The sequence below is a fragment of the Elgaria multicarinata genome, chromosome 14 (assembly GCF_023053635.1).
Source record: "Elgaria multicarinata webbii isolate HBS135686 ecotype San Diego chromosome 14, rElgMul1.1.pri, whole genome shotgun sequence".
Taxonomy (NCBI): domain Eukaryota; kingdom Metazoa; phylum Chordata; class Lepidosauria; order Squamata; family Anguidae; genus Elgaria; species Elgaria multicarinata.
Window position 1 is genome coordinate 22,813,806 of NC_086184.1, and position 27,411 is coordinate 22,841,216.

The window sequence follows — 27,411 nt, forward strand, 5'->3', positions numbered from 1 at the left end:
TTTCATAGGGTCAGCCTAACCTATGTAAACAAACAGCGCTTAAGCGAATCATGCCTGACTGAGGTTAGGGTGACCCTATGAAAAGGTGGACAGGGCTCCTGTATCTTTAACAGTAATGTAGGAAAGGGAATTTCAGCAGGTGTCAATTGAAGTGGGTGAAATTCCCTCTTGGATGGCTATGGGGAAGAGGAAGAAGGCAGGGTGTGTCCTCCTGGATGATGATGGAAGAGTATGGGCCTGACCCATGGCACTGTCACAATGGCCGCCTTCTAGCTTCTATGACAAGGGAGAGTCCCAAAGATGCTTCAGGAGACCGTCGGCCTCCACATTGTGCGGACTTTATACTGTTAGTTTTACCCTACCCTGTGCCTGCTTACCCTACCCTGTGCCTGTTTGCATTCTCTTCCCCTCCTTATTGTTTTACTATGATTATATTAGATTGTAAGCCTATGCGGCAGGGCCTTGCTATTTACTGTTTTACTCTGTACAGCACCATGTACATTGATGGTGCTATATAAATAAATAAATAATAATAATAATAATAATAACAGTTAAAACTACACTAGCTATAGTAGAGTGGCCAGATACAAGAGAGGGCAGGGCTTCTGCAGCTTTAACTGTTGTGATGAAGAGGGAATTTCACCCACTTCCATTGACACCTGCTGAAATTCCCTTTTCTACATTACTGTTAAAGATACAGGAGCCCTGTCCCTCTTTTCATAGGGTCACCCTAACTGAGGTCCCATTCATTTCGATGGGTTTTATCCTGAGTAGGATTTCTGCCCAGAGTCTTTGCTTGCTGGGAGGAGAGAACACCCCACTCGCTTATTTTGCTGCTGTTTGGTTCGTGCAACAGCCGGCAGAAAGAAGCCGCTTGCCTGTCCAGCGGGACCAAGCCGGCACGTGCGTTTCCCTTCCCCGGGACTACATTTCCCGGCGGGCGCTAGGCTCTCCGCGCCCTGGGATTGGCTGAGGCGTACCGGAAGGGGTGGCTTCCCTGAAGCTGCGGGAAGTAGGTCTGCGTTGGGGTGAGAAGGGCTAACGGGAGCCTTTCCCAGGCGAGCGGCGAGCGGCGAGGAGCCCAGTGAGCCACCTGCAGGGGATGGCGGCGCTGAAGTACGCGGGGCTGGACGACACCGACAGCGACGAGGAGCTGCCGCCCGGCTGGGAGGAGAGGACCACCAAGGACGGCTGGGTCTACTACGCCAAGTCAGTCCCCAGTCGGTGGGGTGGGGTGGGGTGGGGTGGGGGGCTCGCCACCCCCGCCCCCACCCCCCGAGGGGCTTCCTGGCGGCGGGGGTGGGGGGAGTATGCTGGTGGGGCACAGGAAGCACCCCCAGACAGGGAGCTATGGGGTTTGGAGGGTTGTGGTTGTGGGCTGCAACACCCCACCCCGCAGAGGGAGCTATGGGGGTGCAGAGTGTTGCCCCTCCTTGGTGGATGTGGGTCACTCCCCCGTGCCATATGGAGGTTGGAGGGAGCTATGGGGGTGCAGAGTGTTGCCCCCCCCCCCACAGAGTCTTATGGGGTTTGGAGGGAGCTATTGGGGGTGTGTGCAGAGAGTTCCTCTCCTTGGTGGATGTGGGTCACCCCCGTGCCATATGGAGGTTGGAGGGAGCTATGGGGGTGCAGAGTGTTGCCCCCCCCCACAGAGTCTTATGGGGTTTGGAGGGAGCTATTGGGGGTGTGTGCAGAGAGTTCCTCTCCTTGGTGGATGTGGGTCACCCCTGTGCCATATGGAGGTTGGAGGGAGCTATGGGGGTGCAGAGTGTTGCCCCCCCCCCGAGTCTTATGGGGTTTGGAGGGAGCTATTGGGGGTGTGTGCAGAGAGTTCCTCTCCTTGGTGGATGTGGGTCACCCCTGTGCCATATGGAGGTTGGAGGGAGCTATGGGGGTGCAGAGTGTTGCCCCCCCCAGAGTCTTATGGGGTTTGGATGGAGCTATGGGGGTGCAGAGAGTTCCCCCTCCTTGGTGTATATGGGTTGCACCCCCAATGCCTTATGGAGGTTGGAGGGAGCTATGGAGGTGCAGAGAGTTCCCCCTCATTGGTGTATATGGGTTGCACCCCCAATGCCTTATGGAGGTTGGAGGGGGTCTATGGGGGTGCAGAGAGTTCCCCTCTTTGGTGTATGTGGGTCACACACACCCTGCAGAGTCTTATGGGGCTTGGAGGGAACTGTTGTAGAATCTACCACACTATGGTGGGTGGAGAAAGTTGTCCCTACCTGGTAGTTTGTGATGGTGGGGTGCAGAAACTTTTCCCCTTGTTGGAGGTCAAAAGCTACTAGCTCTGATAAGCTACAGTTGTGTGAAAAAGAAAGTACACCCTCTTGGAATTGTATGATTTTACATATCAGGACATAATAACAATCATCTGTTCCTTAGCAGGTCTAAAAATTAGGTAAATACAACCTCAGATAAACAACAACACATGACATATTACACCGTGTCATGATTTATTTAACAGAAATAAAGCCAAAATGGAGAAGTCATATGTGAAAAAGTAAGTACACTTTATGAGTCAATAGCTTGTAGAACCGCTTTTAGCAGCAATAACTTGAAGTAATCGTTTTCTGTATGACTTTATCAGTCTCCCACATCGTTGTGGAGGAATTTTGGCCCACTCTTCTTTACAACGTTGCTTCAGTTCATAGAGGTTTGAGGGCATTTGTTTATGCACAGCTCTCTTAAGGTCCCGCCACAGCATTTCAATCGGGTTGAGGTCTGGACTTTGACTGGGCCATTGCAACACCGTGATACTTTTCTTTTTCAGCCATTCTGTTGTAGATTTGCTGGTGTGCTTGGGATCATTGTCCTGTTGCATGACCCAATTTCGGCCAAGCTTTAGCTGTCGGACAGATGGCCTCACATTTGACTGTAGAATACTTTGGTATACAGAAGAGTTCATGGTCAGCTCAATGACTGCAAGGTTCCCAGGTCCTGTGGCTGCAAAACAAGCCCAAATCATCATCCCTCCACCACCGTGCTTGACAGTTGGTATGAGGTGTTTGTGCTGATATGCTGTGTTTGGTTTTCGCCAAACGTGGCGCTGCGCATTATGGCCAAACATCTCCATTTTGGTCTCGTCTGTCCCAAGGACATTGTTCCAGAAGTCTTGTGGTTTGTTCAGATGCAACTTTGCAAACCTAAGCCGTGCTGCCACATTCTTTTTAGAGAGAAGAGGCTTTCTCCTGGCAACCCTTCCAAACAAACCACACTTGTTCAGTCTTTTTCTAATTGTACTGTCATGAACTTCAGCATTTAACATGCTCACTGAGGCCTGTAGAGTCTGAGATGTAACTCTTGGGTTTTTTGCAATTTCTCTGAGCATTGCACGGTCTGACCTTGGGGTGATTTTGCTGGGACGTCCTCTCCTGGGAAGATTGGTAACTGTCTTGAATGTTTTCCACTTTTGAATCATCTTTCGCACTGTAGAATGATGGACTTTAAATTGTTTGGAAATGGCCTTATAACCCTTCCCAGATTGATGGGCAGCAGCAATTGCTTCTCTAAGATCATTGCTGATGTCTTTCCTCCTTGGCATTGTGTTAACACACACCTGAATGCTCCAAACCAGCAAACTGAAAAAACTTCGACTTTTATAGAGGTGGTCATACTTGCTGATGATCAATTAATCATGGGCATTTGATTAGCAGCACCTGTCTGCTACTTAGCATCTTAATTCCTATGGAAGCAGTAAGGGTGTACTTACTTTTTCACACATGGCTTCTCCATTTTGGCTTTATTCTGTTAAATAAATCATGACACAGTGTAATATGTCATGTGTTGTTGTTCATCTGAGGTAGTATTTACCTAATGTTTAGACCTGCTAAGGAACAGATGATTGTTATTATGTCCTGATATGTAAAATCATACAATTCCAAGAGGGTGTACTTTCTTTTTCACACGACTGCATGTGCTATCTCCAGTGGCAGAGGCAGTCTGCCTGTGTACACCATTTGCTGGGGAACATGGGTGGGAGGGTGCTGTTGCACTCCTGTTCCTCTTGTGGGCTTCCCTTGGGCAGCTGGTTGGCCACTGCATGGACAGAATGCTGGTTGAGATGGACCCTTGGGCTGAGTTCGGACGTCACGCTAACCAACTTGGGGGCTGGGGGGCTGGGGCGTAATAGGAACAGAATGGGAAACAACTGCTGATTAGAGTGTCCTCTGAACTCAGCCATGGTCTGAGCCAGCAGGACTCGTCTTATGTTCTTAAATCTATGAAGGTTTGGGAGCTTACGAGGGTTAGATGCAGAAAATCCCACCCACCCAATGGCAGGTGTATGTGGGTTGGGATTATGAGAATCCTTCATAAAGTTACCTGTCCTTGGTGGTTTAATGGAGTATCAAGAAACTGCCACCCCCTCAATGGTTGGGGTAATTATGAGCATTGAGTGATTACGAGGACGGGATGCAAAAACTCCCCCCTTCACTGCTGTTGGTGGTTTCTGGCGCTTGTGAGGGTAATGAGGGTGGGATGCAGAAAACCACCCCTGCAGGTGTGGTGTGATTGCAATGCAAGCTGCTCCACCTGTACGGGTTTCATCAGGTGCACATGTCTTAGGTAAGCAGCAATTGCCGGGCAGCTGTTTGAAAGCAACAGTAGCATAAAACAACTTTTTAAAACTTGGGGCAAATGAAAACGTCAAAGAGGTTTTCCGGTATCTTGAACAGATATATAACCCAATCCTTTGCCTGTTTATTTTGATGTAAAGTGATTTTACAGCCGTTCCATGTTTGTACCCACATGCGGTCATCCACGTCCTGCACTCTTACCCGCCACGTTTCATTTCTTTTTGAAGCAATTACAAACTTACTATAGTCTGGAATTGATAACTTATTTTCTTACTTTAAACTAGAAATCTATTGAGCTGACATGTGCAAGCTGGACCTGTCATGTAATAATAATAATAATAATAATAATAATAATAATAATAATAATAATATATTTAGTTCTTACCCGCCTCTCCCTTTGGATCAGCTGCCTAAGCCATGGGTAGGCAACTTGTTGGATTGCAATTCCCATTATCCCGCCTCAATCCAACATCATCTGGAGAGTCACAAGATGCCCGTTTCTGGGCCTGAGCCCAGAAATAGGAACCTGGTTGCAGTTTTGTCAGTGGTAAATAGCTTGTATAGTAGTACCTGCTCAAAAAAGCTCACCAAACCCCTGCGTATGCCAGGTGAGCGAATCCAAGTGCATAAGAATGTCTTGTACTTAAAAATGAAAGGCCTCATGAGGTCCGTCAGTTGGATTTTTCTACTTCCGAAGAAGTTTTTTGTCAGCCCTTTGCATAATCGGATTTGCTTTTAAATTGTGATAGCTAAAACAAAAGTGTTGGGCTTTTTAAAAAGTCTGGCTTCCAGAAGTACAACCATACCTTAAAACAAGGTGCATGCTCTCTTCACACCTTGTTTAAAGGGAAAAAGAGCCTATTTTGCCACGGGCCAAATTGGCAGCAATTTCAGTAGTGTGTGTGTGTGTGTGTGTAAAGCCCACAATGGGTTGTTGGAGTTGCAAAGTGGACTCCAGACCCTTGAAAGTTACCTACCCCTGTTTTAAGAGTTAAAATGACAATTTTGTTTTAGAATCCTGAGCATTCTTTTATTATTATTATTATTATTATTATTATTATTATTATTATTATTATTATTATTATTATTATTACATTTATATCCTGCCTTTTTTCCTGCAAGGAACCCAACGTGGCGTACATAATCGTCCTATCCTCTCTACTTTATCCTCACAACAACAACTTTGTGAGGTTGGTTGGGCTGAGAGTCTATGACTGGCCCAAAGTCACCCAGTGGGTTTCCATGGCCAAGTGGGGACTAGAACCTGGATCTCCCAACTCTCAGTCCAACACTCTAGCCACTGGTTATATTTCTTGATAAACTTTACCTAGTAGACCACTATCTCCTAAGCAGACCTTTGGGACCCACTAATTTTGTTCCTTAATAATAACATGGAGAAGTCTATGCGTTCTCATGCTTTTGGGATTATTGGTGCCTAAAAGTAGCTAAAAGGATGCTGGGAATTCACAGTGAGAATCTACAGCTGCAAAGTTGCTTTATTCCAAAAGTTTATGCACAGGAAGTTTGCCCAGAACTTTTAATATGAACCATGTACTAGTAACTCTGTTGGGATTTCAGTGCATTTTTGGAAATAAAGAATTAAGAGATGTTTTAATTCTTCTCTTTCAGTCATTTGGAAGAAAGAACTCAGTGGGACCATCCTAAATCTGGAAAGCGAAAGCGAGTTTCAGGAGGTTTGTGTCTTGTTTTTTTGCAGGCTAGTTCTAGTAGGCTAGTAAATCTGTCCATCACTTGGTCTGTATATGCATTTTACAAGTAAGATATATGGAACAGTAATGAAAATCCATATTTTAAAAAATTTGCGATTGATTCATGGACTACCAAGAACATTCGTTTAATTAACAAAAAATGTTAAGGCCTTACCTGTCAATTTGTTGACTTGTAACATGAAAATGAATGCAGAGGACTTCCTTAAATGTTGGGAAAACACGTCATAGAAAGGCCTAGATAGTGATCTTCAAACTATTTAACTTGGATCACTTCCTCTGAAACCTGGGCAACTGCTTTTGGAGTGATACTTTTGGAGTATTCTTTTCTCGTGTTCCCCTTACAAAATTTTCTTTCCAAAAAACTGAATGCACTACATTGATACTTGGAGGAGGGTGCAGTATGATTGCTGTATTATTAGTATTAGAATTTCGGATTTGTGCCTAATATGAAACTGCAAGCATTTCCAAATGGGGAGGGCTACTGTAGTGACACTCCCATGGCAGAAAAATGCCATCCTTGCTAGAGGTGAAAATGGTGGCCTCAGTTTATACCGCTTTCTGCAATAATTATAAATATTCAGTTATATATGGCCTTACGGATAAACTATCAGAGACGGTAGGTCCTGAGTGAGCTAACAATCCCTTACAGACACTGGCTAGGGCATAGGAATTGCCAATTTTTCAGTGTGGCTTGTTGCATGTTTAATTGGAAGTAAGTCCCCTTGAGTCCACAGTATTCTCAATCTGAAGAGAGAGTGTACAGCATTAAGAAAACAGCTGTGGGGTTGATTTCTCAATCACTCACCATTGTAGTCTCACAGTGTCTGTATCCTGGGTTTTAAAGGTTCTCCAATGGGAGGTGATTTTTGACTGCTATCCTCTTCAATTGAAGATGAGGTGGTCATGAGGATATATAGCTAACTATCTGAACTTTTTAAAGTGCTCCTTAATGAATTTTCTCTTCTCCCCTCCCCCCTTTTTATTTTTAGATTTGCCATATGGGTGGGAACAGGAAACAGATGAAAATGGACAAGTCTACTTCGTTGAGTAAGTGAGAACTATTGTTCATGGCTGAAGGAGTCAACTCTCCCACAAGTGTGAAACATCCATAATTCTGTTACAGTAGTCACTGGTTTCCAGATGCTATTTAAAAAGGACCGCTAAGTTGTTGCACTACAAACTAAAGGTGAACCCACAACTAGCAAATTTTAAATCTAGTGTGATTTAATGATATAGGTTTTACACTTAAATCGGATTTGAGGAAAGCAAAAGGACTTCTGTGCTATCTTAAGACTATTCTTCACATCAAACAATGGCACCCTGAACCTGTTAAGGAGCTGCTTTTCTCTGCTTGAGACTCAGGAAGCAGGTACTAGGAAAGATCTCTAACCAGGGATGTATAGATTTTGTTGAGTCCGATCCATCTATCTTTTATGAATTGTTAGGTGTCTTTTGTTCATTCAGCTGCTCATCAATGGAATAGGATTTTTCCTCCCTTTGGAAAAGTCTGCAAAAAAGTCTACCCCAGTTGACATTACTTTCCCTTCACACATAATGTTTTGCATATTTTTTCTTAGCTCAGCATATAATCAGTAAGCAGAGTGCACCTCCCCAAAAATGTGCTACACAGAAGAGGCTGAAGAGAGATCAGAGATGTATAAAACACTGTGGGCACATTCAAACAACACAGTAGTCAACCATGTGTTGACTCTTTAGGGGATACCCCCCACACGACGTGATAATAATTGAACATGAGTTGACTATTAACATATGGTTAACTATTGTAGCTGATCCCTGCCCACCCACCTCTCTGCCCGCCCACCCACCAAATTGTGACGCTGATTCTCCTTGCAGTATAGGGACAGAAGAATGCAGGAAAACTCAAGAGTGAAGCCATTCCTTTATATTTGTGTGTAGGTTTTAAGATTGTCAAAGCTTTTAGACTATTGCTTTTGCTAGCAATAAATCTGCATTTAAACCCAATTCTCTTAAAGTACAGACAGTTGCTTTTTATCTCTTTTATAGACTGCTGGAGTTTTTAGCCAAAAAAATGCCTTTTAAAAATTAGTGGGGCGTGGTTTAATCATATTTTTGATACCAGTACTACTTGTGCATGGCATTGAAGGACCAGCAGATCATTTTAATTGCAGAAATACTTAATAGATGAAAGCTTATCACGTACTGAAGGTGCAAAATACAACCCTTGAAGGTGTGTTAATCTTTTGAACTCGGTAAGGTTGTTGGGTAGGATTCAGTGGTCTCGAGTCCTGGACACAGTTACTTATCTAAAGTGGTGACCCATAACCACTCCTCTAATTGCAAGTGAAAAAAAACATTCCCTAAGTTTTAAAAAAAACACAAAACCCTGATAGTTTATAGATTTAATCAGAATCCATGACAACTGACCTGGCAGTATGTTAAACTTTTGCTACTTTAAGGATGGCAAAATACAAAAAACAAGGATTTTTATTTAATTTAAAGTGTAACAAAAAAGAAAATAAACAAAAAAATAATGAATACAAACAATCCCCTAACAATTATTATCAAACCATTAGTTATGTAAATATGTATAATATAAAAAGATAAGAAGAAAAGTTAATTAATACAACTTCTAGGGGAAGGTAGCTAATCAAAAAAAGACGAAGAAAAAGGTATAATTATAACTAAATATACAATTAAACTAAATTATAAATGTGCTATGTTCCCTTCATTTATTGTTATAATGTCCATATACTCTAAGCTGAGGCAGGCATACTTCGTTGTATATCCGGATGTGATGCATATTGAACGAATCTCCCCAATATAGCAACAAGCGATGTTGGTACTGATATGCCTTGGATTTTTTTTCTGATATTGCCACAGACCATATATTATTTATTTAATTTATTTATTTAATTACATTTATATACCGTCCCCACAGCCGAAGCTCTCTGGGCGGTTTACAACATTTAAAAATAGTAAACATTAAAAGTATACAATTTAAACACACACACACACACACACACACACATAAAAACAGTATAAAAACAACAGTATCCATTTAAAAACAACAATTGTGGGGTCCATTAAAAACAAACTTAACGTTGTTAAATGCTGTTAAAATGCTGTTAAAAATGCCTGGGAGAAGAGAAAAGTCTTGACCTGGCGCCGAAAAGATAACAATGTTGGCGCCAGGCGAGCCTCATCGGGGACATCATTCCACAGTCGGGGGGCCACCACTGAAAAGGCCCTCTCCCTTGTTGCCATCCTCTGAGCTTCCCTTGGAGTAGGCACTCGGAGGAGGACCTTAGATGTTGAGCGCAGTGTACGGGTAGGTTCATGTCGGGAGAGGCGTTTCCATCAGGTATTGTGGTCCCAAGCCATGTAATACAGCCATGTATTAAGATACCATGCTGATAAATTCAAATTATCCAGTTTTTTCCCCACTATACAAGGATGAACAAAATGTAGTAACTGCAAAATAAAGTATCTGGACAGAAAATACAGGCACCAGGTAAAGATGGAAAATCACAAAGCAAGCTGATATTTATATATTAATTACACAATTGTAGAAAGGCATTTCAAGGCAAAAAGTTGTGAAGAATGCAAGGCTAATTTGATTTTAGAACAAAGTTTTGGGTCAGGGAAATTCTCCCCTTTCCTGCTTGCTTTCCAGACTTTTATTAGGCCCTGTTAAAATGTTTGTGTCTTCTGTTATTCAACAGTGAAAGTACACTGAAAAACATTTTTCTTGATGCATAATAAAAGACACTAATAAACATTCTGCTATAGATGCAGGAGTATTCTCATACGTTCCGAGAAAGGATAGGCACTGAGCCCAGGTATTGTACCGAAAGAAACTTGATTTTTTAAAGAGGGTTCTCTGTAGCTTTTGTTGCATAAGTGGGACGCCAGAGGTGGAACACTCTTAAATGACCGTCTACATCATTTATTTTATAACATTATTTATTTACAGTATTTATATGCTGTTCCCCATTCAAAATTTCAGAGTGGTGTACAAAATAAAATTAAATAAAAACAGAATAAAACACCTTAAAATAGATTTTTAAAATTAAAATGACAGGTGAACTGTGGCTGGTCATTAAAGAAAGGCTTCCTGGAACAATGACATTTTCAGGAGGCGCCGAAAGGAATACAAAGTTGGCGCCTGCCTGACCTCCAGAGGCAGGGAATTCCATAGGACGGGGGCCACCACACTGAAGGCTCTTCCCCTGATGGAATCCAATCAGAGGATGGGTCTATGTGCAACCACCAGGAGCATGCCCTCGGATGACCTCAGTGACCAGGCAGGTTGGTGGGGGAGAAGGCGCTCCCTCAGGTATCCTGGTCCCAAGTTGTTTAGGGCTTTGTACACAAGTACAGAAACCTTAAACCTGGCTCGGTAGCGAATAGGCAGCCAGTGCAGTTCCCTCAGCAGAGGAGTTACATGCTGAGACAACAGCTGAGCTGCAGCATTCTGCACTAGCTCCAGCTTCCAGAGGAGCTTTAAGGGCAGCCCCACATAGCGCACATTGCAGTAATCCAATCCTGAGTTTACCAACGCCTGTACCACCATGGTCAAGCTATCCCTGTCCAGGAGAGGCCGTAGTTGGCAAACCAGCCGAAGCTGGTAAAAGGCACTTCGAACCGCCGTGGCCACTTGAGCCTCCAGCAACAGAGATGGGTCTAAGAGTACCCCCAAACTACAAGCCTGATCTTTCAGAGGGAGTGCAACCCCATCCAGAAGAGGCAATGAGCCTATCTCCCAGATTCGGGAACCACTCACCCACAGGGCTTCCGTCTTGCTAGGATTCAGTTTATTGCCATCATCCAGCCCATTACTGAGTCTAGGCACTGGTCCAGGACCTGCACACCTGATTCAGTTGTCACAAGGAGATAAAGCTGCATGTCATCAGCATATTGATGGCATTTAGTTCCAAATCCCCTCATTGTCATGTCTAGCCCTGCTCCCCCTGTTTTGGAAGAAGGTGTTTCAGGTGATCAATCAGAATCAGACTCTGAAGTAGAGGAGTCGGCGCCTGAAACAGGCCAGCCTGTACCAGTGGGGGAGAAAGCTCTTACGGTTTCTTCTCCAGCTGGTGGTGACCTCTCTCCAGAGCTTATCTCGTCAAGGGCAAATCATACACACTCAATGGGAAACCAACATTCTTCTGAAGGAGAGAGTGCCGACAGGCTAGCTGACCCTAGGGTGTTAGAAGCCGCCTCAGAACTAGCCTCTCTGAAGTTAACGTGTTTTAGGAAAAGGCTTTCCATTCTCCTTGAAAGAACAATTGTCTCGCTTAGTTTGCATAGGTTTGCCTTGGGGAAAGTTCCAAGAGGTTAGACTCTCTTCAGGTGGGAAGAGATGTTTATTGCTTAAATAAAGCTTTGTGGATTACTTAGCAGGCCTAGTCACTGTCTCCCCTGAAGGAAGAAGGTTTTTGAGAAACACGACACTAATAACAGCTCCCAACAGCTTCACATAGATGTTAAATAACACTGGGGACAAGATGGTGCCCTGCGGCGCCACATAGCTCAATTTCCATGGGGCCGAGGAGTGGTCACCCAATGCTACTCTCTGAAAATGACCCTGTGGGTAGGACCAGAACCACTGTAGCACAGTGCCTCTGATGCCCATCCCACAGAGTCGATCCAGGAGGATACCATGGTTGATGGTATCAAAGGCCGTTGAGAGATCAAGCATGATTAACAGGGTTGCATTCCCCCTGTCCCTCTATCGATAAAAGTCATCCATCAGGGTGGCCAAGGTTGATTCAGTCCCGTAACCAGATCGGAACCCAGACTGGAATTGGTCTAGATAATCAGTATCCTCCAAGAGTGCCTGCAGTTGCTCTGCTACAACCCTCTCTACTTCCCTAAGAAGAAGGGATGTTTGCGACTGGGCGGTAGTTGTCTAGTCCCATCGGGTCCAGGCAGGGCTTCTTCAGGAGTGGTCGCACTACTGCCTCCTTAAGGACGGCAGGGTCATCATGTTGGAAGTAGGGATGAGACATTAGCCTGCAGGTATATGGGCGTAGTTCTAGATTAGAGGTTTCGATTAGAATTCATTTATTTATCTGCTAACAAGCTCTCCAGGTGATATACGACAATTAGATCTTTTGTGACGTGGATTTGACAAAATCAGGAAACTCCATGTATGAGGCACTAAAAATTTAATTTTGCATTTTTCAGGACTGTGAAATAATGGGACTCTTAAATGTTTTTAAATTACTTTGTTAGCTGATTAAATAGTTTTAATGCCCCTTTGCAACATTGTTTTTTATAAAAACAATTACACCTTTCTGGGATCCCTTGTGGATGAAGGGTGTTGATAAATTTCAAATGTAAATAAGCATGTATATGCTAACACAAAACAGAATACAGATGTGTTTTGATTCAAAGTATTTCCTTGTGTTTGCAACTTTAAAGGCAGGAGAAATTGATTTGGAAAAATATTTCTCATTTCTCTTTTAAGTCATATAAACAAAAGGACAACATACCTTGACCCAAGACTGGCATTTACAGTGGAAGACAATCCAATGAAACCTAATGCAAAGCAGAAGTATGACGGGAACACCACTGCAATGGAAATACTCCAGGGCCGTGATATGAGTGGGAAAGTGGTCATCATCACTGGAGCAAATTCAGGAGTAGGTAGGTCAATATTGGCTCAAGTTTATAGCAAGGTACTCATGCTCTCTCTCTCTGTGTTGAATACATGTGGGTACCTGCTTGCTGGTTTTCCAGACCCCTTCTTTGCAAAGCACGAGGCAGGTAGTTGGGTGGTGGAATTCACCCAATATGGGTCCAGGTTATCTGAAAGTCCGTATTCTCCCTTATGAGCCTGCCCATGATTTGAAGAGATCTTCTGGGGAAGCCCTTCTTTTAGTCCCACCACCTTCACAGGCGTGCCTGGTGGGAACATGGGAGAGGGCCTTCTCGGTGGCTGCTCCAGTGCTCTGGAACTCTGCTCCCGGGGAAGCTAGACTGGCTCCCTCCTTGATGGGCTTTCGGAAGAAGGCGAAAACTTCTTTGTTCCGGCAGGCCTTTGGCGAATAATCTATGCCTCCGTCTATGTTAAGGACTTGTAAAATTGTCTTGTATTTTAAATGTTTAACGTTTTAATATTGTAATATATTTAATTTGTTTAAAATTTAGTATATTTCTTAAATATACTAAAATGTATATTTTAAAATGTATATGTTTTAAATTTTGTAAGGCCGCCTTGAGGCCCAGGATTGGGCAAAAGGCGGGATACAAATAAATATAATAATAATAATAATTAATAATAATAATGTAAAGTACTTACATTCAGAGCTTTAAAGCATTTACTGGGAAGCAAGTCCTAATTGACTTCAGTGGAATTTCATCTGCACAGGAAGTTGTTCCAGTTTTGATTAGCATTAAATCCAGAAGTATAGTTGGTGACCAAAAGAAAGTATGAGATATGCCACAGGAAAACCCCGTGCCTCACAGAACTTACTGGGTTATGCATAAAAAAAGATTATTGTATCGAGTTTAAAGGCTTGTTTGTTTCTTGAAAATTTGCTGTCTTGGTTGGCTTTACTGTTAATGTTGAGTCCCCTGCTGCAGCTGACGGCTCATAATTATTATTATTATTATTATTATTTATTTATATAGCACCATCAGTGTACATGGTGCTGTACAGATTACACAGTAAATAGCAAGACCCTGCCGCATAGGCTTACAATCTAATAAAGTTGTAGTAAACAATAAGGAGGGAAAGAGAATGCAAACAGGCACAGGGTAGGGTAAACAGGCACCGGGTAGGGTGAAGCTAACAGTATAGAGTCAGAACAAACTCAATATTTAAAAGCTATAGGGAAAAGAAAAGTTTTTAGCTGAGTTTTAAAAGCTGTGATTGAGTTTGTAGTTCTCAAGTGTTCTGGAAGAGCGTTCCAGGCGTAAGGGGCAGCAGAAGAAAAAGGACGAAGCTGAGTAAGGGAAGTGGAGGTCCTTGGGCAGGCGAGAAGCATGGCATCAGAGGAGCGGAGAGCACGAGCGGGGCAGTAGTGTGAGATGAGAGAGGAGAGATAGGCAGGAGCTAGACCGTGAAAAGCTTTGAAGGTCGACAGGAGAAGTTTATATTGGATTCTAGAGTGAATTGGAAGCCAATGAAGAGATTTCAGAAGTGGAGTGACATGGTCAGAGCCAAGAAGATGATCTTAGCGGCAGAGTGGTGGACAGAGACCAGCGGACTGATGTGAAACGAAGGAAGACCAGAGAGAAGAAGGTTGCAGTAGTCCAACCGAGAAATAACCAGTGCGTGAACGAGAGTCTTGGTAGAAGAGACAGACAAAAATGGTCGAATCCTGGCAATATTATACAGGAAGAAACGACAGGATTTAGCTACTGCCTCGATATGTGGAATAAAGGAGAGCGAGGAATACTATTGGAGGAAATGGGTGTGCCAAGTACAGAGTATTTTAGGAGTGCATTATTTATTTATTTATTTATTTATTTATTTATTTATTTATTATTTCATACCACTAGAACATAAGAAGTGCCCTGATGCTGAATCAGACCAAGGGTCCGTCTAGTCCAGCACTCTGTTCACACAGTGGCTAATCAGCCAGGGATGAACAAGCAGGATGTGGTACAACAGCACCCTCCCACCCATGTTCCCCAGCACTTGGTGCACACAGGCTTACTGCCTCAAATACTGGAGACAGCACACAACCATCAGGGTTAGTAGCCATTGATAGCTTTCGTCTCCAGCAATTTATCCAACCCCCTTTTGAAGCCATCCAGATTGGTGGCCATCACTACATCTTGTGGTAGTGAGTTCCATAATTTAACTATGCACTTTGTGAAGAAGTCCTTCCTTTTATTTGTCCTGGATCTCTCACCAATCAGTTTCATGGACTGACCTCGGGTTCTAGTATTTTGAGAGAGGGAGAAAAATGTCTCCCAATCCTACTTGCATGTCTGTATGTAGAACGCCTTCTCTGCCGTGGTGACATGAATACTATATTGCATAAAGATAATAGCTTGGGTCCAGAGCTAGATGAGTGGAACTTTGTTCATACAGTGAGACTTTCCTGATTCCTATCTTTGCCCTGGATGCATCCAAGGGTTGATAGACCCTCTGGAATAGGGCTTATGATGCCTAGAGTAATGCCGTACCACTCTGATACCTCTGTTGGAAACCGGTATATAAGTTGGAGTCAGAAATAACTAAATACATTTTCACCAAGAAAATACACTTGCACTTCTAAAATTCAGGTGGTTTTAACATTATTGGATTGTTATTTGTGCTAGCTGCTACTCATGTGTAGAAGGCAGGATAAAATTGTTTTAAAATACATGTGCGTTTGGTTGCTTGGAACTAGAGTAATGTATAGCAATCTTTAAAAAAAATTCCACTAGAGGGCTGTATTGTTCTTTACAAAAATGAAGCAAAAAAAAGAGAGAAGGGTATCGAAGATCTTCAGAGTTTACCAAAACAAAGATTAGCTTTGACTTGGGCTGTTTTATATTTTAATTGCTGGCGCTAAAGTTCAGGTACGAAAGGGTAGATGAAATAATCTCTGCGAATAATTGAATTCAGCTTTATTGGCAAACATGCTTGACAGAATTAAAACGCAATGTAGTTAATAGTAGCCCTGGGTTTTTAACTTCAGGCAAAGATAGCTGTGAATATGAAAATGCTAGGTTTTGACTTTAAAATTTATCTGAAACTTTTTGTATGTGTATGTCCTTGACGCCCTGTGCAGGCTAGCTTTGTGTATGTGTGGGAGTATTAGCTTGGATCTAATCTCCTGTAGGCAGGGCAAGAATTCTGACACATGGTACACGAATCCTTGCTTGGTGCTACTGAAATTCTGTAAACGAACTTTTTCTCAACTGGCATATGCAGAATGTCCTAAATACTTTGAAGCTAGACTTTAATGTGCATTAGATTCTAGTGAGGCAAAAACACCTCAGGAAAGCTGCCACAGTAGTGATCTCTAGACACATGCATGCCACGAGTCTCCTCCGATTGATCTTTGAATTGGAAAACTGTGTGTGCATGTATTGTTGCCTGGGCATGGAATTTGCATGTATACGTAGACTAAAGGGAAAATTGATGTAAACGAAACATTTCAATAAACTGTATGTGGTCAGTTTCACTGCTCTACAGGGAACTATTGTGACTTGGTTTCTGTGTGTATGTGTGTGTGTGTGTGTGTGTGTAAAACTCCACAACTAAATCCACACAGTCAAGGAGATGCTTTAGACTTTCAGTGCTAGAACTTGTAGTCCTTCATTCAATGTGACAAGTAATTCTCAACTGAAGGGAGTTTCAAAGCATTTTGTGCCTTGTGGGGGACAGGCTGATGTTCAGAGAAGAAAAGGTTGGATCATACTTGTCACAGACGAGCCCTTGGGTTCACATAAAGTAAATTTTTGGATCCTGGCCAATGTCTCCACATCTGCTTTTTCTGGTATTTGCACAAGTTTGTAACTCCTTGTATTGCTTCCCTTGCCTTTGAATCCTACGTAGTTATTTGGTTTTGCATTATTTTGAATTTGTCTCCGCTTCGGCCACGATCAAATTGATACATGCTATCATGATTGGCTGTGCAAAAGGGAAATGCCAATACCCCCCCTCCAATGTTTTACATTATCTTCATGAAAGCTGGCTGAAGATAAGAAATTCATTTTTGTGTGTGTGCAAAGCTGCTTGCCTCTCTGCCCTCTTTATGGGCTGGGATAACGTTTTGTATTGCTTGATGCCTGAAACGGAGAAGGCAACTATAATGGTGTATGAGGTATGCAAAACTACCTTAGTGTAACACTTCTGTTAAATTTTCTTTTAGGCTTGTCAGAGGACAGACAAATGCAAAGAGAAAATGAATTGGAATGCATTCATTGGAACCGAAGTGGCAGATGAGATCAAATTTTTGGATTAAGGGATATCTGTAAAACTAGTGTTGGGGGCAGAGATTAATAAGATTGCAAGTAAGGTAGAATTATGTTTTTTGTTTCCCCTCCTCTCCCCTTGAATAGTTTCTGTTGGCTGATCTTTAAACTGAGGCAAAGGCAATATAGAATGGAGCTTGATTAAGGTGAAAAGACATTCTTAAAAGTACGAACAGAATATATTCTAAACGGAACTTATGCTCGGATGGTGAAAGTCCTTTTTGAGGGTGATGGAGAGTTTATTAGTGTCCTACCTTCTGCCCAAATCATGTAGCACATGGGTTCTCAACAATTTTAGGGTTCCAGGTGGGGGTGGGGAATTGGGACCACTATTCAGCAAAGTATGATGTCCTGTAGATTATGTCTTCCTACACATGTTATTAAAAACATCCCAGAAAAGTGTCATGTCGTCTGCAAAAGCCAGGCCTTTGCTCTCTTTTCCCTCCCTCCCCCGCAATCCTAGAAGTTTCAAGCTTCCCATTTAAAGGGGCAACGCAAAGCATGGGAGCTGAGAATGTAAAAGGGGCCATGCTTTGCGTTGCCCCTTTAAGTGGGACTAATATAGAAAATAAAAGATTTTCAATATTATATGCATATTATTTGGAATGCACCTTTTGAGTTAGACTATCTTGGGAAGGGGGAATTATATGCTGAACAATGGTGGAAGGGGGGAATGGAGCAAAAAAGGTTGAGAACCACTGATGTAGCAGGATATGTTTGTTTGAACATCGTCGGTTGATCGTCTTGCTACATAGTGTCTCAAAACCCTACTCTGCACCTTTGATACATTGGTCTGAAAGTGCAGAGTTTCATTAGAAGCCTGGTCCTTAAACGTGTGGTGGTAGGCAGAGGCCCTGAGGAATACAACTGTGAAAGGCCTATCTCTTGAAATCTCCCATTCAAGCGGGGTCTAAAGGCTATGGAGATGGAAAAGCATTGAGTAAGGGAAACCAATATGCTGAATGACTTCCCGTTGTAAATGCATTGGTGATATTTGGTGCATGTAAAGATGTATAATAAAATCCTCTAGATCACAGGATAACCCCTTTCATTTGAAACAGGATAATCAATGAACCAGTTCCACCAGTTTTTCTCTCCACCATGAACAGGTCTTTTCTACGGCTAATGGGCTGCAACTGGCCATTCAAGACCAAGACACAACGGAATACTTCTCATTGCAACAGGGAACAGTCTATTGTGGCTTGGAAAATCCATTCCCCCTGTCTTGAGTTTGTTAGTGAGCAGAAATATGGACTTCACAGAGTTCCAAAATGCTGCTATGGGACCTGTGTAGCCAACACAGTGAGTAGATTTTAGCAGGCGTTAGCTGACAAGAACGGGCCTCGTTCCCTGGATGGGCGTCTCATAGTTATGTCACTCTTTTTCCCATCGCGTCTTATTTCTGGATGAGCTGGGAGGTTTTCACTCCTAACCAGGTCAATTATTTTCTCAAGTTGAGATGCTGTGAGAACCTTTGGGGGAGCCCCCACCCCCACTTCTTCTGACAGGGGGCAGGGATGCAGCCTGTCATTTCCTGAGAGAACCCGAGCAAGAGAGCCTATAAGATCCAATGTGCCAGCTTGATGCTTTGGCTTCACTTCAGGAAATTGTGTGTGCTATCGGCCTGGAGGACATGCTACAAATCTTGGAAGTCTCCATTTTTATTAAAACAACAACCTAGCCAAGTGAAAAACTGATCATTATAGTCATAGGCCTCATTCAGAAGACACCTTAAACCATGGCTTTAACCATGGTGGTTAAGCCAGAAAGCCTTATTCACTGTGGTTAAAGCCATGGTTTAAGGAGTCTTCTGAACACCGCCTGGCTTTCTGGCTTAACCACCGTGGTTACAGCTACAGAGATACATTTTACATATTTATTTATTACAGTTTTAGGCCATGCAGTAATTGGAGTTTTCTGGGCAGTGTTCAGGTAAATTAAAAACATAAGATATAAAATATGTGATGGGGATAGCAAAGTATGCCCATGCTGCCCATCCCTAATGGCCTTTCTTGATTGCCTCCTGACAGCTGTTTGATTGGAAGAAACATTGTATTTAGAAGTGTTGTATGGAGCTTCTCAATGCATCACTAAATGCAGAATAGAAAAAAAATGCGCCTAAATTTCGCATGTCATGATGGCAATGACGGGGTTTCCAGGCGTTCCTTGATTATTTTGGGATGTGCAATCCTGGAAACTGATTGTTTATGGATTAAACACTCAGAGTTAACCCAACAACAGACCATGGGCAATTGTTGGGTTAAACCTGGGTTGTTCAGTCTATAAACAATCCAGAGTTTCTAGATCACACATCGTGTTAATTAAAAGCGGAAATGCTGAGCTCATGGCTTACATTCTCTGCTCATTGCCACAATACTGGTTTAAACAACGTAGGAATTGGGGCCATGAATTGTGAACTAGATCAGTATATTACATTTTTAAAGGTGTCCTGCAAGTATTCTGTACATTGCAGGAAGAACTCCACAAGCAAGTGTACATGCGGTATGGTTTTTTTATATATACTAAGATGGAAATTCAAATAGTCTTCCATTATGTACAAATTAGTGTTGTTATCCTTCACTAAGCTTGCTTTTGGTGCCTTTCTTTCTTCTGCCTCCCCATCCCCTGTGGGATTAAACATTTATTACCTGTTAATAATAATGTTTGTTTTGAAATCCGATAGTTTCTGCTTTGAGGTAGTCCTAGAAATGGTACGTTTCTTGTATTGCCTTCTCATGCTTGCTTTGAGAAATCTATTACTTGGGTAATGAGGAGTATACATGGATGGTTAGTCAAGTTATTGAACTCTATCAACTTTGGCTGAAATTCACAATGCAAGCCAACTTGTAATACATAAAATTACATTGAGGTCAAAAGGTTCTATAATTACATTCGTAACGAAATCTTTTTGCAAAAGGATGAGATTCAGCCACTTGCCTTTTTTGTAGAGACATCTTATTGAATAACTGGCACATTTTGGGATTCATTTAATACCCTTATGAAAATGTCTTGGAAAAATCAATCCTGAAGGCTGCTATAGGGTTGCTTCAAAATGATACGGTTTTAACAATCGGTAATTATATATAGAAGCAAAATACTTGATCATTTGGTCCATTTCTTTCATCACCTAATATAGCTTGTCTGTTCAAATTATTAAAAAGTTATTGCAGAAGCAAAGTTAATGTTTGGGTGACCTTGACTGTAAAGATTATTTATTAGTATTTGATTCTCCAACCACCCCTTGCTTACTCAGAATACAATCCAGGCACCACTTAAGGGTGGGACCCTAATAAGTTCAGAAAAGTTACTAACACATACGTAACTGAGTAAAACTAACCCATATGTAACTGAGTAAAACCATTTGTGGGATACCGAAAGAACAACCAACTTCTCTTCATTTACAAAGACACTCAGCACAGGTTTGTGGATCAGGATTGCTTCACAGGCTGTGGCTTTCGGAATCCAGAAGCTCCTTACGAAATACACTCAGGTGTGCAATTGTATCCCTAGAATAACTTGTGTGCCTCAAACCACTTTTCTCAAGACTAGTCTGAGATCTGAGAAGAATACTTAAGTTGTTGGTAAGAGGGCTTGACAGTTCTGTTTCAGTTCTGACATAAACCGAGCCTAGTGCAACTGCCCATTGCTTTAAAACTGGAAGTAAGGAAGACCTGTCCTACAGATGTCTTCACATTCATGATAAATTGATAGTAATTCCTAGTTCACTTGTTAACACTCTTTATTTCTTTGTTACAGAACAACTCGGTCCCCTGTCTAATCTTATATTTTGGAAAGGCATGAAGGATCACTAAAGTAACCCAACAGCTTTCCCTCGAGCCTATGCGGCAGGTTCAGACTTTGGCAGTAGTCTGTTACCTGGCTGGCAGGAAGCTCAACCCTTACGCGCGAGCTGTCATCGCTGCTGTTAAGTCAGTTTCACAACTTTTCCATAGGCCTCTTTGCCTACCTTTGGTATTTCGAAGCGACTCTTAAAGTGTTCTTTAGATGGTACTGGGCATCTCTAAAATTATAACCTATAACTCTGTTCCGCCACTTTTCTGGAGAAGTGGTAACAAAACAGGTTCTTCTATACATATGTGACGGGCATAGAAGCCGGTAAAAGGTTTTCCAACCTTACAGGGCAATTGTTTCCCACCTCAGCACATGCTCTTCTAGAAACCAAATTGCCAATATCTGCTGGATAATGGAGAAAGCCAGGGCGTTCCAGAAAAACATCTATTTCTGTTTTATTGACTATTCTAAAGCCTTTGACTGTGTGGATCATAACAAACTGTGGCAAGTTCTTGGTGGTATGGGGATACCAAGTCATCTTGTCCGCCTCCTGAGGAATCTGTATAACGAACAAGTAGCAACGGTAAGAACAGACCACGGAACAACGGACTGGTTTAAGATTGGGAAAGAAGTACGGCAGGGTTGTATACTCTCACCTTACCTATTCAACTTGTATGCAGAACACATCATGCGACGTGCTGGGCTTGACGAATCCAAGGCTGGAGTTAAAATCGCAGGAAGAAACATTAACAATCTCAGATATGCAGATGACACCACTTTGATGGCTGAAAGTGAGGAGGAGCTGAGGAGCCTTGTGACAAAGGTCAAAGAAAAAAGTGCAAAAGCTGGGTTGCAGTTAAACCTCAAAAAAACCAAGATTATGGCAACCAGCTTGATTGATAACTGGCAAATACAGGGAGAAAACGTGGAGGCAGTGACAGACTTTGTATTTCTGGGCGCAAAGACTACTGCAGACGCTGACTGCAACCAGGAAATCAGAAGATGTATACTTCTTGGGAGGAGAGCAATGACAAATCTTGATAAAATAGTTAAGAGCAGAGACACCACACTGACAACAAAGGTCCGCATAGTTAAAGCAATGGTATTCCCCGTAGTAACCTATGGCTGCGAGAGCTGGACCATAAGGAAAGCTGAGCGAAGGAAGATAGATGCTTTTGAACTGTGGTGTTGGAGGAAAATTCTGAGAGTGCCTTGGACTGCAAGAAGATCAAACCAGTCCATACTCCAGGAAATAAAGCCAGACTGCTCACTTGAGGGAATGTATTACAGGCAAAACTGAAGTACTTTGGCCACATAATGAGAAGACAGGATACCCTGGAGAAGAGGCTGATGCTAGGGAAAGTGGAAGGCAAAAGGAAGAGGGGCCGACCAAGGGCAAGATGGATGGATGATATTCTGGAGGTGACAGACTTGACCTTGGGGGAGCTGGGGGTGGCAACGGCCGACAGAAAGCTCTGGCGTGGGCTGGTCCATGAAGTCACGAAGAGTCGGAAACGGCTGAATGAATAAACAACAGCAACATAATCCCCAAAGACTTGGTCACTCTGCTATTAATGGCTGTGTGTATGGAAATTGCAGCTCAGTGGGAAAATGCTAATCTTTCTATACAAAGGTGGATGGCGAGAGTGTGGTAAACCGCCTTGCCAGAGAAATTGATGCAACACCTTAAACTCAGGTGGGCTTTTTCTTGTATAGACAAGTTTAAGGGGATATGGCCCCCTGTCATTATACAAGCCGCCAATCCCTACCCCTTTTTTCTCTTCCTCTCACCTACGTTCCCTGTGGAAGGGCTCTATAAGACAGTTAGGCCATAGCTAGACCTAAGGTTTATCCCTGGATCATCCAGGGGTCAAACCTGTTCATCTAGGTGATACACAGGGGATCCGGTCCTCAGGCAGGGGCGAACCCTGGATGATCCCAGGATAAACCTTAGGTCTAGCTGTGGCCTTAGATAAGGAAGGTTCAATGATTGCATTCATATTTCTAATTCAGTGGATTAGATCTATTCAGTATTTTAGGCAAGATATTTTATTGGGGGGATTTTTCTTTGTGTGTGTGTGTTGTTGCCACATTGAGACAGTGTAATGTGTTTTAGTTTTGGTCATAACTTGTTTGTTTGTTTTCATTTTTTTTAATCCAAAAAAATAAAATACGTTAGGGAAATTCCCCCCCCTCCAAAAAAAAGAGAGACAGAGAGCTAAAATCCTTATTAGTGTAATATCACTATGCCACCTCAAAGGTCATAAAATACCGTGTAAGCTTTTGAGTTCTTCAGAATTCTTCATCAGACAAAACAGTAAATGATGCAAAAATCATGAAAGGAAAATGGCTGATGTTGAAACCATGGAGTTTGCATTTGGTTACTGTCTTAAGATGAATAGTGGGAGTTGGCTGCAGATATTCAGATCTGGCTCTATCAGGTGCTGAAATATAAAATGCAGCTGTTTTATGGATTTCCTTGATTGATAGAAGCAGAAAGAAACTAGGTGGTTTCTATATTGACAAAGCTGGAGATAGTTTTAGATAGTTTACTAGGCAAAAAATAGTCTATGGAAGCCAAATTTGGTAGTTTGATGTAGCTGGAGGGGATGTACCCTCAGAAGTGGTATAATACGCTTTTCTGTTGTATTTTATATCATGTTTTTATACTGTTTGTTTTATACTGAATGGTTTCAATTTTTGTGAACCGCCCTGGGAGCTTTGGCTATCGGGCAGTATAGAAATGCAATAAAATAAATAAATAAATAATAAATTCTTCTTCCTCCAGTGAAGGGCCCTGCTTAACAGCTAAGTATGATATTCTCCAGGTTACACAAAAAACAAAGGTAGGTGTTTTTGCCAAAAGAAAAATGCTAAAATCCATTTTATGTATTTACTTTATTTATTTACAGTATTTATATACAGCTCCACATCTAAACAGATTTTGGAGAAGTGAACAATAAAAGATAAAAAGATTTTGTGGCTTTCGTCCAGTTTGTTTCAGAATAGCTTTTACCCATGCAGACATTTGCGCAGATTAAAGTGACCAACCCCTAGGGAACCCTTTGTGATTATTCTTAGTTGTGTGATAGCCCTGCTATTAATTTATTTATGAATATTCCATCATATGTGCAACAATTTAAAACAATAAAAACAAGAATATTATACAGTAAAACATATTTTAAAATTAAAAATCTTAATAGCTACCTATTATGAAAGGCTAAACTGAAGAGGTACCCCTTCATATCCTTTCCAAAGGCCAAGAGACAGGATGGTTGGGGTCAATTGTAGTTCTTGAGAGAGCACATCCCATACTTTCGGGGTAACACAGGGGAAAGCCCTTTTTTGCATGCCCAACAAACGGGCGTGTGTGTGTAATGGTACCCATCTCCTGCAGATCATAATACCTGGGCACCTTCAGAGCAAACGGGTGGTCCCTTGGACAGCCAGATCCTCATCTGTTCAGGTCTTTAAAGGTCAAAACCAACACCTTGAACTGTTCCCAGAAAGCATTTTTCAACCCAAAGACATCTTTAAAATATCCCATTTAGGGAGCTAAACAAAGTGGAAATACCCACAATGACAATAAAGGTTTTATGAAGTGTTCGCTTTTATGGTGCGGCCCATTTTTAGTGTGCATCATTAAAGTTGGCTCTTCCTAAAACTTCTGTAGTCATTGTAGATATTTCCACACGATTGGCTTACTAAATGGGATATTTTAAAGGCATATTTGGGGAGATGTGGGAAGGAAGGATATTGAATAGAAAGTGTTTAGTCTTAGGCATGTCTGTCAATCAAAGCCCCTCTGGGCTAACACATACTATGCTTACAAGGTGTCATGACCTCGCAGGGCTTTACAAGTCTTGAGTGGATGGACTTGTGGTGGCGGTACATATGTGCTATCAAAGCCAGCTAGTTTGTTTTTTGATTAACCAGACCAATTATCAGGCTTTCTCCGAAACATGCTGAGAACAGTAAAATCCATAAAGTTAAGAGAAACCTAGCATGAGACGCCATCTTAAATTTCCAGTACTCAATTAAGAACTGCCATTTAGAAAGTGGGACCATGAGTTAGTTTACCAGTTATGTCCATGGTACAAGCCCTACTTGTCTGGCATTTACAATCACCCAAATTTTGGGGTTCAGTTTGAAAAAGGAACTGCTGATGAACTACTTTGGGACAGTTACCCCCAGGGTTGTTTCTGGCTCTATATATAGAGAACGATATTTCCAGGGGTTCATGGTGAGAAAGCTACAACAAAATGGCTGGAGATCATAGTATATGTGGCCTTACTTTCTCCATTACTTTATATAAAGAAATGTAAGCGTATTTGGGGGACAGGATGTTAGTTTTTGTTAATCAATACATTCCACTTGATCACTGTAATGTGTGTAAATAAAACAAATAGGAAAAAAAGATTCAAGGAAGCTGTCATTTGTTCCATTTTTTTTTTGGTCTAGAAGTTGCACTTGTTATCCCAACTCTGAGAAAATGCGTTGGTTTAATGCTTGAAGGATCCGGCACACTTTAGCTGACAAAACAGTCTTCTAATTTCAACTGAGATGAAATATGCCTTTTTAATTTTATGAAACTGCTTGTATTAATATTGCACTATTGTACTTGCCAAAAGGAGATTTAAAACATGCAACTAATTTTGTTTTTCCTTAATGCTTAATTAGTACTCTGTTCTGCAGTCGCTTGCTCACAGAGGAGCTGCACAGTAATTTTCACATCTGAAGAGGAAGCTGTTGAGTAGCGTGTACCCCCTCCTGTTCTATTTTGCTGTAGGCATGAAAAACATACCTTTACTTAAACTTTCTCACAAAAGGCATTTCCTCCCCTGGAAGACAAAACTTGCTTTGTCTTCTACAAAAAAAAGAGGGTGGAGAGAGATTTTTTTTTTCTTGGGAAAAATAGAATTAATATTTAGAGCAATCATGAATAAAAAGCTGTGGGCTGTGGATTGTCAAAGAAACAAGTATTTGGTGGGTGGGAGTGAAAAGGGAGCAGAAGAGGAATATCTTACTACCTTAAAGTGAAATTTTAGGAATTGTTTGAGTTGACCTAAACTAGTCTAAAGGCCTGCAGACAAAGGCTGAGAACCTAGTGGGGCAGAAGACAGAGAGATATCTGTCCTGTTGTGTATAAAACTGAAAGGCTGATGCTGGTATTTGATGTGCCAAGTAGAAAGAAGTTGAATGTATAGATGTAGTCCAGTGCTTTTATTTTGCTTTGCTTTTCTAGCATTGGCTGGGATCCAAAGATGTGCTTCAAGTGCATGCAAGGGCTCAAGCATGCCTAGTACAATTTTTAACTTGTATTCTTGAGTAGCAGACATTTTTGCCGTATCGGAAACTGCTGCTGAAAAGCCTCGTACTTCAGAAAGTGCATTGCTGTGTGACAGAGTCTTGTTCAGGAAATATACATTCAAAGTTCTCCTTGGTGCATAAAACTCTTTCATGTGGTTCTTGGGATGTGGGCCGTTGTATTTAACCCAAGCAGATATCCAGTAGGGGATGCCTTTTAGCTTCAGGGGGGAAAGCCTGGCAAAATACCAACATACTCTGATTCTACAACGTATACAGCTAAATACAGAATATTTTCGCCCATGACTTAGCAGCATTTGTGCCATCTCCTGGATGCAGCTCAAGGTTGTTGTTTTATTGCATTGCTGTCATATTTATAAAGAGATCTTTTGGTTTTCAATATGGCTGTAAGGGTAACAGTTACACTGTGAACACCGCAGAAGTAGTTTCCAAGATATACTGACAATGCTGCTGATAGTCCATAAACAAAAATTCTTAAGCCGAGGTCTAATACCTTCCATTGGTTACAGTCCTAATCCAGAGCTTCATGCCCTCTTGTACATGGCATTTTGAAAAGTGTTAGGGCTAGAAAGTAGACACCTGCTAATTGAGTTGATTGCAGGTTCCTCTTACCCAACATAATAGTTTATTGACATAATGAGGGTTTTCCTTTACCTGGGTATTGAAGGTCCTCCTGAGACTATACACCTTCAACAGAGCATAGTTGTAAAAAGAAATCAGTGCTGTCAGGATTAGGGTAAAATACTACTTCCAAGTTAGAAGCGTAGATCATATTGGGTTGAATTCAGTGGAATGTACTTAAAAATATTCTTTCTCCACTTGCTAAGAGCCTCATGTGGCGCAGAGCGGTAAAGCAGCAGTTTCTGCAGCTGAAACTCTCCCCACGGCCTGAGTTCGATCCCAGTGGAAGCTGGTTTCAGGCAGCCGGCTCGGGTCGACTCAGCCTTCCATCCTTCCGAGGTCGGTAAAATGAGTACCCAGCTAGCTGGGGGAAAGGTAATAACGGCCGGGGAAGGCAACGGCAAACCACCCCGCTATAAGGCCTGCCAAGAAAACGTCAGCGGACGCTGGCGTCCCTC

At 42.1% G+C, this 27,411-nt stretch overlaps 1 protein-coding gene across 1 annotated transcript in view; it reads left to right on the forward strand.

The window, feature by feature from the left end:
* The first annotated feature begins 1,034 nt into the window (after positions 1-1,034).
* WWOX (WW domain containing oxidoreductase) overlaps positions 1,035-27,411 on the forward strand; it is a 743,733-nt gene continuing 717,356 nt past the window's right edge. The window contains exons 1-4 of the mRNA XM_063141391.1: positions 1,035-1,209; positions 6,207-6,271; positions 7,297-7,354; positions 12,762-12,940. Coding sequence (XP_062997461.1) covers positions 1,103-1,209; positions 6,207-6,271; positions 7,297-7,354; positions 12,762-12,940 — 409 coding nt within the window. The 5' untranslated portion in view covers positions 1,035-1,102. The remainder of the gene's footprint in view (positions 1,210-6,206; positions 6,272-7,296; positions 7,355-12,761; positions 12,941-27,411) is intronic.